Below are 18627 nucleotides of genomic sequence, written 5' to 3'. Positions count from 1 at the left end.
GTCTATACGGTAGCGGCAAAATCACCGTTTCTACTCCGGCCATTCAGTTGGACTCTCAAACTTAAACTCACTCAGCGCTCTAAACTTCACCATGACTTCCGTACCGACACCATGTAATGTCTGTAACTATCTCTAACAGGCATATATTAATACCACTTTCACACGTGAGTTCTTCAGTGTTCGGTTTATCTTGCTTTAACTTGCTTTTTAACCACACAACTTCCGCTGTATATAGCTTCTTCTACTAAAGGCAGAACAAAAGGGTTGGGCACCGAAACACGGTTCTAATATGGCACCAGTGCTGACGCAAACGGTAGTAACAACATTGAATAACAATGTGGATTTCAGTGCCTCATTTCGGTGCCATTAAATATCTGCCGTTTTTTTTCCACTGCACATCATGCGCCATCTCTAACGTCTTTCTCTGAACACATCCAGATACAATAAGCTAACATAAACACTAGATGTATAAGCTTAAAGCAGAGGGGTGCACCACATAGGCTATAGCCTAGTGGACAGTGTTTGACAGCTTGCCTGAGCCCATGCCAAATAGCTTACTTTAAACCAATATCACAAGCTCCTGTTAAAATCTAACAGTAGCAAAAGGCTATGAAACAACAGTAGGCTATACTTTACACAATAACCTTGCTAATGCGCTAACTGGCATTTATTTGAAATGTTATCAGCAAAGTTGTAATATGAAAACTTTATTTCACGGTGTCTTCCGAACAACATAATGACATGACATTAATCTTTCATGTGTATGAGGCCCATTTAGCATCACAATGAATATGAATATCATGCTAAAAGTTAGCTTGCAAAAACATAAATATGTTACATGCATTGGTATCCCTGAGCTGTCAAAGAGGCTACGGAACCATCTCCGTACGTTATTTCTAATTAAGCTGATCTGACAGGGGGTAGCCTATGTTAGCGCATAGTTGCTGTTAAAATGCCTACTAGCGCCTAAATCTAAACACTTCAACACCGGCATATGTAACATGTTTAAAACTATTGCGTGTTATGGGGGAATTTCTTGAAGCATTTGGGAACACACTGAATGAACTTGAAAGCATAGTCCCTTGTTAGATTAGGTTGCTTGCAAGTTGTCCATGACCTGGCAGTTCCATGGCAAGTGGTTTTATGGCAAGCCGCCTACACTGGACAAACTTGAAAGCAGAGCTTACCACTGTGTGTGCATCCATGGCAAGCTGTTTTTACATTTAAATGTATTGTCGTGCTTAGAACGAAGCAATGAGATATTGGGCTATACCTTGCACTTTAACGCAATTGACTTCGCGCAAATCGCTTTGTAGGCGGATCTTGGGCGCTGTCTCTATTTTACCGGCGGAATATTGACTGTTGCGCCCGACGTAAATCTAAGGCTACTTGCTGCTTTCTTTTACTGTCTATGGTTGCTGGTTAACAGCACTTAATAAGCTTATTTAAGCAAATTCACAAACTTAAGACTTCAAGGCCATCATGGATATAAAACAACGAAAGGATGGAGGGAACATAGCAAAGTTTTGGAGTTATTTCAGATGGGCTACAACAAGGTAGGCAAATTTGTGGTGCTTGTCAAAACCTTAGCGCAGCTGGAGTAATGCTTATAGGCTGATGTTAAAGCACACACGATGTTTAAAGCCATACACAACGGTAAATTGGAACAAAACTAATGGTAACTTTAGCCTTTACAGGGCTGTATAAAGTTGTCCAAATTAATAGGACGTAATTAGGCGTTGTTGTTGTAAAGATATTGCATGTAGATGTACTATATAGGCTACAAAATTTTTAGTTGACCAATGCACGAACAAAGCCGGGAAACGGACAAATATTATCAAGGCTTTGAATGTTTCCATCTGTGCACAGGGTGTCTGTAGATCGGTGTGCATAGCATTCATTTCTGCAGGCCTGTGGCCATGCATGCTCTCTTAAAATAGCATCTGAATTCGCGCCACTGACTTTAGACCAGGAGGTTCCTGGTCTGTGGCAGAATAGTTTTCTGAAACTGCAAAATATCAACAGGGAGCGTTTGCGCCGGAACACGCCCCCTCTTTTCGCTGAAACGCCCCCGTGGGCGCACATGTAGGCTACCTGTGGAGGGAAAATTCCAATATGCGCTGACTGCAAAATAGGAAAGACAAAAGCGCGAGTATACAAAGTCAATTGTGCTGGTGTGCAAAATAGAGCCCATTGATAGTAAATTGAATATAACAATCCAACGTTTTAAAAGTATCGATTTAGAGTAAAATCAGACTAAGCGTCTTTTTCTCAGCTGCTGGCATTTTACATTATAACCCTATGGAGTAGACCGTGTTTTCAAAAAAGTTTCAAAAAAGTCTTTTGCTGCAGCTCAGAAGTTGAGAAATGTTCAACTTCTAGTGGAAAAACGGCATACGTCATGCTGTCTTTTTTACAGATGACCAATCACAAGCAGATTACCGAGACCTGTGGTTTCCCATGACAACCAAGTAAAAAATGAAGAAGGTGGCAGAACACCGGTCGAGAGACTCGTTTTAGTGTCTGAGCATAGGGAATTGTTTGACATGACTTCACAACTTTACCATAACATACCAAAAGCAATAGCCAACGTGAGTTTTCTCTTCCACAAAAATTTGTACCCACACATAACATTATTCACTTTGTCTATCGCAAAAAGACGCTTCTGGCTGCTTTTTGGAACAATACGATGGCAGCTTTTTTTCAAACTGAAAAAGCGGTCTGCACAACTTCTTGTGTCAGAAAAAGACGCAAAGTCTGAACATACCCTTAGCATCGGTATCCGATAAAACCCAAATGACACCCAACCCTACAGAACCATACCATACCATCAATGGGATATACATACCATTGTAATCAGAAGGATCAGTTCTATCAAATGATGTACAATACATATGGTAATGTTGATACAGTAATGAACAGTCTTCGAAAATCCTCTCCAAATGTATACCGAAATTTGTTAAAATTTAATTTCATTCACATAAAAAATTATTTTCATCATGTTTCTATACGAGATAGAGAAAAATATAGAGTGTATGACATGTTCAGCAAATTGTGGGCTATTTAACAAAAAAGACTGAATTGGAATATCATTAACCTTTCAAAAGTTATGATAAATTTAGTGATCAGTGTAAAAAAATGCAGGAAACGGGATTTAGAATGTTGACAGAATTCACATTCTCTTTCTCACCAAAAACATAAAAGTATGCATAAAAACTAATAATGAAGTCAGACACAATGGTTTAGATTTATTTGGTCCATAAGAATAAACCATTTATTTGTATATAAGCAAATGCTACAGTCAATAATAATGATATATAAAAGAAAAACATGTACCTTACCAGTAATACAGGAAGTAAGTGTACTGTATATTTATTGAAGATCAATTCTGAATAGAGACATAAAATACATTTGATTCAACAGATACAACTTCCTTATATAAATTAGTGTAATATGAAAATGATATACATCTATAAAATGTATTATTTATGAAAAGCTAGGAATACAATCAACTTCAACAACACTCAAAAATCAATGTGTTCTAAACATTTGAAAGTGGATTACATAGAACAAGCCTGCCACATATACACACAAACTCGCACACACACACACACACACACACACACACACACACATACACACACACACACACACACAGAGGAGGATAGGGAAAGGTGGGGTGGGGAACCTGAAGGTTAAACACAGAAGACCTATGACTCATAACGAAACGCATCCCCTTTTGTAGAATGCCAAATCTGACAGCAATTTTGTTTACCAAAAAAACAAAGTCACCTACCGCTAAACTCCAGGCCATACAAGCTACTTTAGTGTTATTATGTATTGTTTTTATAACAAAGCCAACAATTTTTCTTTGGCTCCTGCTGTACAGGAATATGTACTTGATGAAAAGACGACAAAGTAGTAGTTGGAGCAGCTGAAGGCGAGGCTGAAATTTTGACGGAAATGCCTGCCAGCTGTTGTGATAGATTTTCTCCAAAGTCTTTCTGGCTGTAGCTACCAAACGTTCAACACCAGATTCAGATTGCCAAACTTGAAATTAGGGCTGCACGATATTAGGAAAACATGCGGTATGCGATAACATTATTGAGTACTGCGATAACGATATAACTTGCGATATTTAAATATTTAATGTTTTTCTCCACCTCATGTTTTTCTCCAACCTCATACGCTGCGCATCCCACGTTATTAGGCTACCGGCATACCAACTGCAGCGGAAAGTGAAAGTAAGGGGCACATCGCACAGTCCAACGAAGTAGGCTAAACAACTTTTACAAATAACGAATCCTGATTACCTCTCTGCTGCTGTCTGGGGCTTTTGCTAAATGCAAATCATGAAATACAAGCCTTACAGTGAAAGACAGATATCTTCTGATCCTATAACGATAACGAAAGAAATTGTTTATTTTAACACAGTGGAGAAGGACGCATTTGGCGTTATGTTTGTAACACGTCATCCTTAATAAAACCAAAATATTTCCATAGAACAGACATGCTTTTCCTTTTAGTCACCAATTCCTCTTCACCTAAGTGTAACCTACCTCGCTCGATCTTCAGCCATCATGACATTAGCTCCCGACTCAACACCTAAAACACCACACACCTAAACTGGTAGGGGACGGGCTTCTAGGGCAGCATGACAGCATCGGTTTGGTAAAATATGTTGACATTCAGAATGTGAATACACCATAGACTGTATGGAATGCGCACGGCACAGAAAATTTATCGAAATTTATCGAAAATTAAGTAATCTTTGCGGTATGTCCATCGCAAATGTTGATAACAATAGATTTTAGATATATCGTGCAGCCCTATTTGAAATAATAAGAAACTACTGACAACGGCAAAGTCAATGGAGAAAAAGTGTACACAATATGTATTTCTCATTTGGTCAACGCTCCCTGATCCTTTCAGAGACTTGGTTCCCCAGTAGCAATGGATATTAGGGAGGGAAGTGAAGTCCCATGTCAATGATCAATCCCAGAAAACTGTGAAACTCTTCTGGGGTCTCTTCGTCCCATGCCCCTGTACTGTGTGTTTGCATACGACGGCCTACTAAGCACAACCTCCCACCCGTTCCGGTTGGTAAAACCACATATGCCTGGGACAACAACATATAAAAAACAACATAACAAGTCTATTTCACAGTGTTTTAGTGGCAGTCTACACCACCCTACGCACGCCACCTAAATCTATACCTTCTTCCTCCATCCTCACATGGTCTTCAACATTGTGAGCGCAAGCTCATCAGCAGTCAGCTACCTCTTCAGCCCTGCAAGGAGGTCTGTGTAGGTCTTGTCATCCTCCATCTGAAACAACAGTAAAATCATACAAATGTAATACCTTTATTAATTTAAAAAATAAAATCACAAAACTACAGATGCGTGCGTGTGTGCACATACATACACAAGAAGAGGTAGCCTAAACTATTGAAGCATTCTGAGTAACTCAAAAATATTTAGAAGTATGAAAAGTCATTTTATTACACATGGGTTTAGCTACCCTAAATCTGATTGCCTGGCTGGCATTAAGATAAAGACAGATTACATTTCACCTAGTAACTAACTGCTGAAATGCAATAATGACATTTCTGACATAATATGTGATTTCACATCATGTTTTCTATAACTACATATTGAGAGGAGTAGAATATCAAGTCATGCCATCTTAGAAAATGTTGAGACAAGCACGTCTGATGTTTGTCATTTAGAAGTTAGCAAGGTAAAACAGTTCACTACAAACTGCCTAGCGAGGTAACAACCCGAGGAGAGGCAATAAGTTAATTAGCACTACATTTCTGACAGAATCCGTGATTTCACATCTTGTTTTCTACAACTACATATTGAGAGGAGTAACAAGCAAATTGGTACTAGAAAACAAACTTACTTACAGGTTATATACTAACAGGTTTTTAAATGAAATTGTCAAATGAAAATAACTGATATCAAAAGCAAACGAGAATACTGCAAGCAGTTCAGAGTAATGGAGCTAGCTAAAGTTACATGACGATGCACTTAGCCCCCGCTATGCCATAATGTTGACGCTGATGAGAAAGCATATTACTGTCAAATAACATGATTTTATGACTACAAATTAAGATTAACCATAACTAGAAACTATGTAAAAACATATATTACCTCAGTTTATCCAGCTGTGTGGTTTCCAGTCGAGGTAAACTCCAACGAAGTGCAGGTGGCATCTGGCGGTCCATGTCAAAATGTATGACTGAAGTGAAAAGTTTTTTTTCACGACTCATCTTCAAGTATCCAAAACATTTCGCGCCATAAACCCCTTAACCAATCATATCAAATTGAAGCTTATGTTGTCAGCATTACGGGGAAGATTTCAGAAATAAAATCAGTCATTGGACAGCTGAGATATTAGATGATTGGTCATCGTTAAAATTTTAACGAAATTAGAACGGTCGGGCTTGTAAGGGTTAACTGTATATAAATGTAAAAGTCACAAGCATTACTATGAATAACGTAATGTTGTTTGGAACTGTAGAAGAGGTATAAAAATAGCGTTTTGTAGCGGCGAAATGACATGCCCTGGTCACTTCCAGGCTAACGAGTTTTGACTAAAAACGGTAAAATCGAACTTTCTCAAAACACATCCGAATGACATGATTTGGATGTCAACTCAACGTATGTACTCCCAATCATCCGTAAATTGATCTAAAGCGCAATTTACTCCGGATAATTCCTTTAATATTTTATATTGTTGGTTGGTTCAATACTGTTTAAAATGTCGCTGTCCTACACTGGGTCTCCAACACATCGTTCTCAAGCTACCAGTCGCTTGCCGCCCCCTTCTGAGATTGCCAGAGGCTGAAGCAGTACTAGCCTACATTTACACAATTGTTGCCACGAGGCATTCCAGCCTACAAATTTAATAAAAAAGTAAATCATGCATAATTAAAAAAAAAAAAAAAAACTTAATTTAGGCTACCGTAGGCCTACACAATAAGGTTTCCATTACACCACAGCACACGTTCAATGAATGAATGAAAGCGGATGCCTTGTCTCGCAATAAACAGCAGGTGGAAATCCCGACACTCTTTCAACTACATTAAACTTAACAGTGAACCATCAAATACCCCCCAGTATTAGACGGTAACTTATAGTCCGGAGCGACTTATATATGTTTTTTCCTCTTCGTGAGGCATTTTTGACTGATGCGACTTATACTCCGGAGCGACTAGTCCAGAAAATACGGTACTTAAAAAAATAGAAAGTATCACCGCACAATGGTCTAATATTAGGAATTGGTTATCAGGAGCGTTTTTTAGCTATATGCTCATAATAAACAATTCATAATACTAATAGACCAGTGTGCGTAGATTGTCTCTTTTTTTTAAAGTCTGTTATTTCTGCGCATCACCCTGCACCTGAGACCCAGAAAAGGCCAGAGCACAGGGGTTTTATCCAATTAGTGTGTATGAATGTGTATGTTTATGGCATGTTTGATACTGCTGCTTCTACACAAGACCTGTGCATAAAGATGTAGTTGCTCACCTTGAACCTGTGTTTGGTACACCACAAAGAATTCCTCATTTCCACAGCTCTCAAAATCTTCCCCACTGCAGCGTTGCATACACAGGTCCTCATCCTCACGCTCATGAAGTGTGAACAGAGTAGTGCGGAAGCCACAATGACACTGCTGGCCTGACAGTGCAGCCAGAGGAAGCTCCTACATTCAAATTGCAGAAATAAAGGGGCAAATCAATTAGATACAGTGACAACTTGAGTAAAACTACAACACCACTAATCAAAGGTGCATGTCAATGCGGGGACTCTGAAATGGGTGAGGCCTAGTGAAGTGAATTTAAATAAACCAATCACATGCAACCATCATTCAATTCTGAATGCCAACATCCCTTTCCTTTATCATAAGAATGGAACTTTCTGCCATCCTATGTGAAAAGCTAAGCAGGACAGTATAGCGAAAATACATAGGCGACAGATTATTAACATGTCATGGCATCACATCATTTTGCTGGTATATCTAGTTGGCTAATTTGTGATCGAGTGCCTTTTTGCATGTTCCAAATATATGAATGGATTATCACTTCATGAAAAACAGAACAACCTCGGAATGTATGGCAAAGCACCCAAACACAAAACAGGTGAACAGGTGGGTTCTAAATTAACTTTTTTGATCACCAGCCAATGTGTTCACGCCTGGCCCCATTTTAAGTAACAAGATAATATATCTGCGATAGCGGGGATACATCACTTCTGTTGATGTTCAAACAAAAGAGAGAGCTAGCTCGCTACTCCCTCCCCCTCCCTCCCGTGGAATTAAAACTATCCTAAACACGGATCTCGTCGGTTATTGACTGAAACGCTTTATTTTGCCTTTGAGTGGGTTGCCAACCCTTGTTGGTAGCAATTGTTTTTGTGTACAGATCTCGGAGCCTAGGCTGCCTACAGACGCATTTTTTTGATGGCCTGCTTATGGGGCAGACAGCTAGCGGATCGTTAGCAAAGGATAGATGAATGTGATCATTTATGTTTGGGCCTTTTTTGGGCCTGAAATCGCTGATACAACCTTTCAGCATTAGGACCCTTGCTTTTCTCTATTTAAACCACTTCCTTAGGTGATACCATTCGCTCCCATGGATTTGACTATCACTGTTATGAAGACGACACTCAACTTTACCTGTCTTTCCCACCTGATGACTCTAGTGTTTCCCACCGGATTTCTGCATGCCTTAAAGGTGCCATATGTAATGTCCGCCAAAAAATCAATTCATACTCCACATTCCATAAAAGATGGGGGCATTAAACCTCCAGAAAGTGAATTGGTCTACCCTAGAGTAACAACCGACAAACGTGTATTGCAGTTTGACTGGCGGTTATGTTGCCCGCATACCGCCTCCCATGGCCGAAACTGGTGTTATGATACCTGTCGGGCTGTGGCTAGTAATTTAGCATGCTAATTCAGGTTGATATCTCTGCAGCACTATACCTTGTCATTTTTTTTAATGACATCATCGCCCTTATTTCTTCTTATTCTTTTGATGTGTGTAGCTAATTTTTTGGATATTTTTACCTCAATTCTTACACATGGCACCTTTAAGGATATTTCAGCCTGGATGAAAGATCGGCACCTTCAGAGTTTTTGGCGTTTCCAGCTAAAACAGCTATTCCCCAACAGATTAACATCCAGCTTGACTCAACTTCACTGACCCCAACTAGATCGGCACGAAACTTGGGCGTTGTAATTGATGACCGACTTAACTTCTCTGAGCATATAGCTTCTATTGCAAAATCATGTCGGTTTATGCTTTACAACATTAGGAAGATCAGACCTTATCTGACACAAGATTCCACACAACTTCTTGTTCAGACCATGGTCATCTCTAAGCTGGACTATTGTAATTCACTATTAGCTGGCTTACCCGCTTGTGTAACAAGATCATTACAGCTGATTCAGAATGCTGGAGCACGCCTGGTCTTCAATCAGCCAAAGAGGACACATGTAACTCCTCTCCTAGTTACTCTCCAGTGGCTCCCTATAGTAGCCAGAATTAAATTTAAATCTCTCACTTTGGCCTATAGGACACTAACTTGATCTGCTCCTAGTTATTTTAATTCAATAATCAAGCCTTACATCCCCAACCGCCCACTGCGGTCTTCTGGTGAGCGCATGTTGTGTCGACCAGTCATGAAAACTGGGTCTAATTCCAGACTCTTTTCTTCAGTGGTTCCATGTTGGTGGAATGAATTGCCCAGTGCTCTCCGTTCCTGTGGTAGTTTTGGGTCGTTTAAGAGGGGTCTAAAGACATTCCTATTCAACATATACTTAGTTGTTTAAGCGCTTATGTGTTATGGTTTGTATAATGTTGTTTTATTTTAATTGGGCTGTTAATTAATTTGACATTATTGTTTATTATTGATATTCTCCTTAATGTAGTCTTAGCATGTCATTGTTTTTATATTATTGATTGAATGGACATTATTGTTTATTATTGCCTTTCCCCTTTTTTTTTTCCATTGGTTTTTTATTAGGCTATTGATTGAATTGATATTATTGTGTACTATAACTACCCAGATAGCAATTTCCTTTGGGCCGGATCTGCATAAAAGCCTTTAGATCCGCATGTAGCGGACATACGGTATCTGACTGTGGGCCAGGTCTGCTCCTGATACAGGTTTCAGCTCTGCTAGCAATGCTGTTTTATCACCGGTTTACAGATTTGTCCCAGGTCCAATTTCCGCAACTCAACTGGAAGTCAGGAGATGCTTTTAAAATACAAAACACTGATTTGGCCCAAACCTGTGATACGGATATGAACCGAAGGACCATTTTTTCACAGCAGACCCAGGTGGTAATGATATTAATTAAGGTGCTGATTCTGCTAAATTGACTGTCCTTTCCCTACTTCATTGTCAACTGGCTGCTAAAGAAAAAAAAAGGTATTTTGGAATGGCACAAATTTAGAAACCATGGGGGTGCACTATGTTCCCATGGCCACTTCATTTCTACAGTAAGGCTGGAAAAGAAGATATAGTTGGCTCAATATTGATCGATCATATGTTCGTTTCATTATTTTTATTATTACCTAGCAGTGGTAAAAGTAGTCAATTGTTGTTTGTGTCAGATCTAACAGTGCTATGAGACAACCCCATATTCTTTCCACGCATGCAGAAGTCCAAGCAGTAACGTTAATCAAGGATCTTTGGTTTGCTCACTATCAATCTTTTGACATGATTTGCCAGCCTGGGGTTGGACTAGGACAGCCCAATTTTTCAAGGTAGGTTATCTGCTTTTTATCTGTTTTATTCAGAGACAACAACAAGCAACCGAGCGATTGATAACTTTAAGGTTATACTTTCCAGCAATATGGGCTAGCCTACTACCTTAGCCATCACAATAACTATTTTGGAAAAAACATTGATAACGCTAACAGGATCACTGATGATAAAAAACGAGTGTAATTGTGACTACCTATTTTCAAAAAGAAATAAATGGCTAATGTTTATTTTGTGTTGTTTCAGATTGACCATGGAGATGACTGAGGAAGACAGCCTGAATATCGATGGAAACAGTGGAATTAACACGACTTAAACTTTGTCTGGGATTGCACTTCTACAGCCAGGTTGTTGAATAAAAAAATAATTAGACACTTATGTGTAAAGTTTTTTTTACCCCCCTCTTGTTTGTAGCCTAGCTTATGTTTATCAGTTGAGCTGTTGGGAAAACGTTAGGCCTACGAACTTTAGCCTGGGTGAACCTATAACGAACCTGTTAGCAAATGTGTAGCAAACAGATTTTTCAGGATAATTAGGCCTAATTACCAATCACATTTCACATGTCAAATAAAGCCAGCTGATGTCTGATAAACGGGTCCGTACCACACACAATAAGCGGACCCGTATTGCATATGATAAGCAGATCTGGAACACGTCAGTAACACAGACTACCATACGGAACTGGGCCAGTCTTAGCCCTTATTGGTACCAGATCCGTCAAACGGATCCAGACCAATTTTGGACCGATGTGCGTTTGGACGCCGGATCAGGTCCATTATGCAGATCCGTGCCGGATGTTGAGGTAGGTGTGGCCCAGTTCCGTCCCAGTGTATGTTTGCTATCTGGGTATTCTCCTTACTATATTTGACCTACATTCTAATCTGTTCCCTGTTCAATTTTAAATATTATTATGTTGTTTTGTATTTATGTGTCGCTTTGGACAAAGGCGTCTGCTAAATCCATAACCATAACCATAACAAGATCATGTACATTTTGTGAAGATCAGACAAAATTTGTGAGCTGTGAAAAATAAGTTTTGCTTTCACTAAAATCTTATATGGTGAAAAAACGACAAAGGGCCAGCGACACCATCTCCGTGAGCAACTTACACTGCTTCCGGTCGGACATTTTAGAGTAGCAAGCACACTAATAAGAATAACGCTTATGTGCCTGCTTTAGCAAAGTACATTAATGATTACTATTACCTCACATCATGTAAAATACATTTTTAACTTATTAACTTATTAACACACGCAGATGTCACAGTGTCATACCTTCTCTGTGCACATGTCAACACATTTATCCACAGACATATTTCTTATCAATGCAGTGATGGGTAGAGCCAATGTGGCATTTTCTGGTTTGCGGTAACATCCTTTGAAGATGGCACTTCCATCTAAACACAACAAAAGATCATTGATTACAGATAACCCAGAACACATTCTAGATTGAATCAATTAATAAAATATTCCATAGGTAGAAAACACACCCACAAGAGACAACATCTCATAGACCTTATTAAATTCCAAACAATCAAAACCCAAGAGGCCAGCCCTCAAACTAGTCCCCTTGGTCACTTCTGAGATTCTGAGGTCACAGATGCCTTGATTGTGCATTATTTATTAGACAAATTTATACAATTGCATCTACACTGAAATTTTGGAGGATGTTGGAGTGCCCTAGTATAACTGATGGGTCACAACTTATACAGTGGCCATTGCTTCGATTTGGCCAGCTTCCTTCGTGGTTCGCGCGCGGGATCACGCGGTATCACGCAACTTTAATTTGTATTTTTCCAGTGACGCTGCAACGACGCTGCAACAACCGGCAGATGTCTCTTGTGAGCAGGGTGTCTCATAAAAAGAAATGGAGCCTGGAAAACCCTACACAGACTTCACTACAAACTTCAGCAGACTGGTTTAGAAATAATTTAATAGCCAGAAATATGCCTGCCCTGCCCTAATAAAGAAATATTTGGTTAACTGCGAGTAAATTCCGTTTGCAGCCGTAGAAGAAACGCAGAACAAATAAAACATTCCGGTTTTCTCCGAGTGCAACGATGATAGACAGACATCATTTGGACAAAATATAGAGCATATTAACCTCCGTTGCTCAGCCAAATGCCTTCCTGTTACGTCCTGTTATCACGAAGTTACAGGCGATAAACGATTTTTGATGGTCACAAGTTTACTTCATTAGCGTTTATTTTTTTGATTATTAAAGAGTGTTTTTCATTCATGCTTGCTTATTCAGTAGAGCATTTAGTGCTCTCCCCAATCCCAGACGTTCACATTGCATGTTTGTTTGTAATGGATGCAACCGCGAGATACGTGCTCCGTCGCTCGAGCACCCACGGAAAATATCGAGCACCCACGTGTGCCAGCTTACAGTCCCGGCTAAATTTACATTAATTTAAAATCAAACATCGCAGTTGATGTTAAATTCAGCATCTCTGATAATGTGATTGGCTATGTTGCTGTCAATCCCCTACTCCATATACTAACCACCCATGAGAGCGTCTCTCGTATGAAAATTCCTGACACTTCCCACCTAAAGAATTAACGCAAGGCCTTGTTGGGTCTTCAGCCCCAAATGTTTAAAATGTATATAGCCCTGAATATCATTTTAAAAGTAGTCTGACAAAGCTTATTGTTTTGTGACACAGCTAAACACTGGTACCCAGGGCTCGAATTATCTTTTTGTCTTTAAGGGGGTCTCTCTATCTCATAAAAAGTTGGCACACCCCGTGCATAGCCTAACAAGGCGATGAAATAGCCTAGGCGTACAATATGCGCACGGTAGGCCTAGGCTTTACCTTGACACACGCACACAACAGACATAGATTTTTCATAGAAATTGATTGCAAATTAATTTCAACATACTATTGATTGTAATAGTCCATATTTCATTTCAATTTCACAATACAAAGAAATAGACTAAACGATTTAGTCTGTGCCATTCTCAATTTCACAACGTAACTCAGACCACCGTCTCAGATAGGCTATCCTCAGTGTCAAACACAATAATGCATGTAGGATTATACAGAAATTATAAGCCATTGCAGCCAAACTATGTTCTAGTATTGTTGAACCGTGGAAAATTAATAGACGAACAATTTTGGAGTTTGCACTGAGATGTTGTCGGGTAGCCATTGAATATTTCGACATCAGAGATTGCTAACAGGTGTTTCAAAATATCTGGGAACTTTCCGGAGCTCTGAATGGCAGAGGATAGCTACAGATCATCAGACAACACAATCATTGTAGGCTGCATTATGGGCCATAATTTATGGCTTTGTCAATCAACATAGAAGAGGTAAAGCGCAAGTTCAACAGCAAACAGGATTTTTCAGCACATATCAAACCATATAGGCTAGCCCAATGAACGCCTATGTAAATAGACAAAACACTCGCATCAAAGCAGGGTGACTTCTTCAGATTTGCGAGTGCTGTCAAAACGATCGTATACGGTTTGCTCATATAGTCTAGTGGTGTGGTGGTGAAGTGTCATGCTGCGTTCAAGAGCGTATAGGGTAGGTCTACGTCCCGTAGTAGCCTATATTTAAATTTAACGTCTTTAATGGTAAGAGATCGCACAGGGATGGATAATAAGCGGTTGTTTAGGATTAAATTGCAATGCCAGACACCTTCAGATATGAGAAACCCCCTCAGGTTTTTGATTTCATGGGAGCCAGTCCTCACTCTATGGGATCTCGGCTCCCTCTGGCTCCCACGTAATTCGAGCACTGCTGGTACCTCATATAACGTCTATAATATAGCCTAGGTGGTCGCAACTCACAAAAGTAAAGCAGATAGAAAGAACTCACGCAAACCTAGCCTACAACACGCAGGGGAGAGAGAGCGCGCACACAGGTGTTTTATGATTGTTGGCTTCTGATGGTATCTTGCTAATTCACTGAAGAAAGACTTATAATTATGGATAGAAAGAACATTCTGAAAAGGAAAGGAGTAAGGCAATGATGAGCAATGCTATAGTGGAATACTCATGTTGCTGTATCAGCAGATGAGAAGGACCTGAGAGTGCCACTGACGACGTGACTGCCTCATAGGCTCACAGGTTGGTGAAGGAGAAAGCTACATCTAGCTGAGCCCAGTGACTATGCTTTTGTGAGAAGGCACACCATTCATAGGCCTAAGAATATACCTGGCAGACCTTTACAAAAAAATATGATACCATACACGCCTTTTACACCAGTGTAGGATATGGCAAAGTTTGAGAACCACTGCCTCCACTTACTGTCGGGTAGTGCGTGCTTCTTATATAATATATATATATATATAAGTATAAGTATAAGTATAAGTATATATACTCTTTTGATCCCGTGAGGGAAATTTGCTCAAGGGCACCTCAGCCGTTCCTACTGGTCGGGGTTTGAACCGACAACCCTCCGGTTTCAAGTCCTAAGTGCTAACCAGTAGGCCACGGCTATATCTCGTTTTTTTAACGGTGTGATGTCAACACGAAATATAATTTCTGTTTATGAAAAACAAAGGAAAGTGTTTTTTCTTTTAGTTTGGCCAGTTCCGACAAAGCCGAAATTACTCCTTTTGAAACAATGAGTGAGCAAGTCGCGCGTTTGTATGGTTATATTGCTTGACAGGGGGGATCCCAAGCAGCTTTTAGCCATAAGGCTACTTTGAGAACATTTCCTAATTCACCCGACACTGATATTCAAAATGTTGAAACTATTTCGGCATAGCCTATAAGCAGTTTAATTAAATGTAATGTTAGTTGTAAAACAAACGGGCTACTTGGTGAGGCTTGGCCTCACAGATGCGCTCGTGCCTTAAATGGCAAGAAATATCTTTACGATATAGGCCTATTAACTGACCGCCCGATTCACGTTGGCTGGGGGGCAGGGGGGGCCATCAGACATTTTGTTCCCGGGGGTCTATGAATTGTTAATCTGGCCCTGCCCCCAACGAACCCAACTTTCCACCTCTGAGACAGCTTAAAAGAAGTCGAGAGGACTCCTAACTCACTAAGACCTACTTACTGTAGACTGCGCAAACCACAGGCCTTTATTTTGGGCAAGCCTGCATTCGAGGCAGGCCTTCTGTTGAAGAATTTTATATAAATCCTGCGCTAACAGTAATCCTCCTACCCCCCGCTACCACAGCTGTGGATAGTGTGGCATGCTCATGCGTTATGTCTCCTTCTTGCAAACTTGCCTAGGCCTATAGCCCAACCATTTACGTCTTCAAAAAATAACAACTTGCCAGATATGCCTTCATATCTTTGGGCTTCATTCAGCATTTTGTTTTTCCACTGGAAATTACTTTTCTAAATGTGCTGCCTGCTGCATCCTTTCTGCTTGTATTGATGTCTTGAGTTAATGCATTAAACATTGTTTGCTGGTAACCCGCCACAAATAGCCTACAGATTCTTGCGTGCGTACATTCTCTATTCTCTCCAAAATGTGCCCGTTCTATAGGCTGGCCAAGTGCGTAATTCTGCGGCATAAAGCAGATGTATTTGTTTATTGTACAGAAAAATAAAAATAACCTGTCAAGCAGTCAATTGACTACATTGCAGTCAATAAGTAGGGCAAATTAATATACGAAACCAAAACGGGTCATAGTTGTCTAAGCCTCTGCTGTGAGGCCAAACCCATGAACAAAGACACATTGATATCTGCAATAGAGTTTTTTTGGGGAAACAAACTCACAGCCGAACGTTGCAATAAATACATAGACCATCTGGACAAAGTCATCAACAGAGTCATAGCACTGAAGGGAGAGGCAACTGCCATGTGATCTCCCCTATGATATTTAATCCGGTGTTTTGTCAAGTTGCAAAATGCTATTCGTTTTAACAAATTTTTTTATGATAGTATGAAATACTTTTTGTATAGGCTACTATCTTAATTGCTTTATACTCAGTACTTGACCAATGGCTATTGCATCTGTCTATTGCAAGTGAGAATGTCTCAGGTAATCTACTGTATAGGCTTCATAAAATAAAATAAACAGATTGCTAATGGCCTACAAGTTGATCTGGGGTGCGTTTCCCGTACAACTACGGAGGTTAGCTTTTTACTAACGTGGTACGATGCATCGTTCAACTAACCAACATGTAAGTTACGACTGTTTCCCAAAACTGTCGTACAGTATTTTGTAAATTTGGATCATGATAGTTTCCAAACTTCAGTAGTCTGGACTAAGGTGGTTAATGACGTTTAGTAGCACGTGAACGGGCACACCTGCACATAACAGAGACTTAATGATGGACTACCTTAGTTTAATCCGTGAAATCTGTTTTTCTCAGGGTCATTAAGTTAATTCATTGGTTCATATAGACTGACCTTGTAAATGAACCACTGCTTTGAATTAACGTTTAACACGTGTCATTTAAATGTGCTGGTGAAACAGTTGTGTACTCTATTGTTATTTATCCCCTATTCACCCATACACGCCGTCAATTTGGTGGCGCATTGCATTAAGGCCGGCTGATGACAGCTGCCGTTGCACAGCAGTTATCAGTCTCCTGTCCAAGAGTTCGAATCTGGGTTAAGATTTTGACAACAATATTCACATCGTTGTTTACCTAAGTTTATCTTTTGTGCAGATCATATTATCAAAATCAGAATCAGCCTTCTTGGCCTGGTTTGCGTAAACTAACAAGGAATCCCCCCCCCTTCATGAAAATCATAGGCTACATATTCTCAACTGACTCGTCAAAAAGTGCGCAACTTATTATTATCTGCAGGTGTGTGACTTTGAATTACGTGCATGTGGCTGCAAATTGACTTTTAATTTATGTATTTTCTGCCTTGGGCATTTTAAAATATGAATGTATGGTGGTTAGAAGTGTAAATATCAATTAGAAACCTAAATATATTTAGGTCAGTGGCGTCAGTGACGTCTTTGACATGAAGATCCCCGGAACTATGCTTCTACTATCATTCTACCACAGGTCGAGAGGTGTAGTTGTAACTACACAACTTTACGATAGTGGTTGCGAACGTTTGTTGCTACTATGCTTTTGGGAAACACACTGAACAGTTATTTCGTTACCACGGTGTAGTCAAGCCTTAAGCCCCCAAGTAGCCTAAATTGAGGTAATGTTTAATTATGCATGATTTATTATGTTATTGAATTCATAGGCTGGGATTCCTCTCGGCAACAATTATGTTTAACGGTAGCCTCCTGCTTTTTTAGAAGGGGCGGCAGGCAGGCTACTGACAGAGCGATGTACAGTGGCAGAGCGACGCACAGTGGCTGAAAGTGGTACTAAAGTGTCATGCAGCTTCACGCCGCGTAATGGGCAACTGAAGTGGCCATTTGAAAGTAACGCCCACTGTAAGTTGGAAAAAGACTAAATGGACATCAGTATTCAGAGGTCTGCCATTACATCTAGAGGAACTTTAATGATATGGTCACTTAAAGGAACCATACTGTATGTAAGAATGTGGTCAAAACTGGTACTGCAATCACTTTCAAATTACTGTAGAGCGGTGTACACCCTCCCCCTCCCTCCTGACTCGAGGTTACCAACCCAGATGCCTAAACACTACTGACTTTGTGATTAGTAGATAGGTGGAGGGTGGCGCATCAGGCCAAAACACAACATGACATGAAAAAACATCAGTTGAGGGCTGCAACTTCACTTTTTTTTCCTGGCCGGACTACTGTTGTCAGTGATATAAGTATTTGAAATGAACATGATTTCTTAATGTCTAGTGACATATCAGGGCCATTTTATGATTAATTGAAATACATTTCTTACATACGGTTCCTTTAAAGTGTAACTCTCGCCAAAATGCAACCTAGGGTCTTTTTGTGAATGTACCCGAGTCAAACATTCGTTTAAAAAGCATAATTAGGAC

General features: G+C 39.9%; 1 protein-coding gene across 1 annotated transcript in view; it reads right to left on the bottom strand.

The window, feature by feature from the left end:
• wscd2 (WSC domain containing 2) overlaps positions 1 to 18627 on the bottom strand; it is a 242732-nt gene that overhangs the window by 69324 nt on the left and 154781 nt on the right. The window contains exons 5-6 of the mRNA XM_076271403.1: positions 12053 to 12174; positions 7536 to 7710 (exon numbers count right to left, since the gene is read on the bottom strand). Of these exons, the coding sequence (XP_076127518.1) occupies positions 7536 to 7710; positions 12053 to 12174 (297 nt within the window). The remainder of the gene's footprint in view (positions 1 to 7535; positions 7711 to 12052; positions 12175 to 18627) is intronic.

The sequence above is a fragment of the Alosa pseudoharengus genome, unplaced genomic scaffold (assembly GCF_046254945.1).
Source record: "Alosa pseudoharengus isolate Yale_2024_CS ecotype anadromous, Long Island Sound unplaced genomic scaffold, YU_APseudo_1.1 YU_APseudo_1.1_scf_6, whole genome shotgun sequence".
Lineage (NCBI taxonomy): Eukaryota > Metazoa > Chordata > Actinopteri > Clupeiformes > Clupeidae > Alosa > Alosa pseudoharengus.
This window is presented reverse-complemented; position numbering and strand designations above follow the sequence as displayed.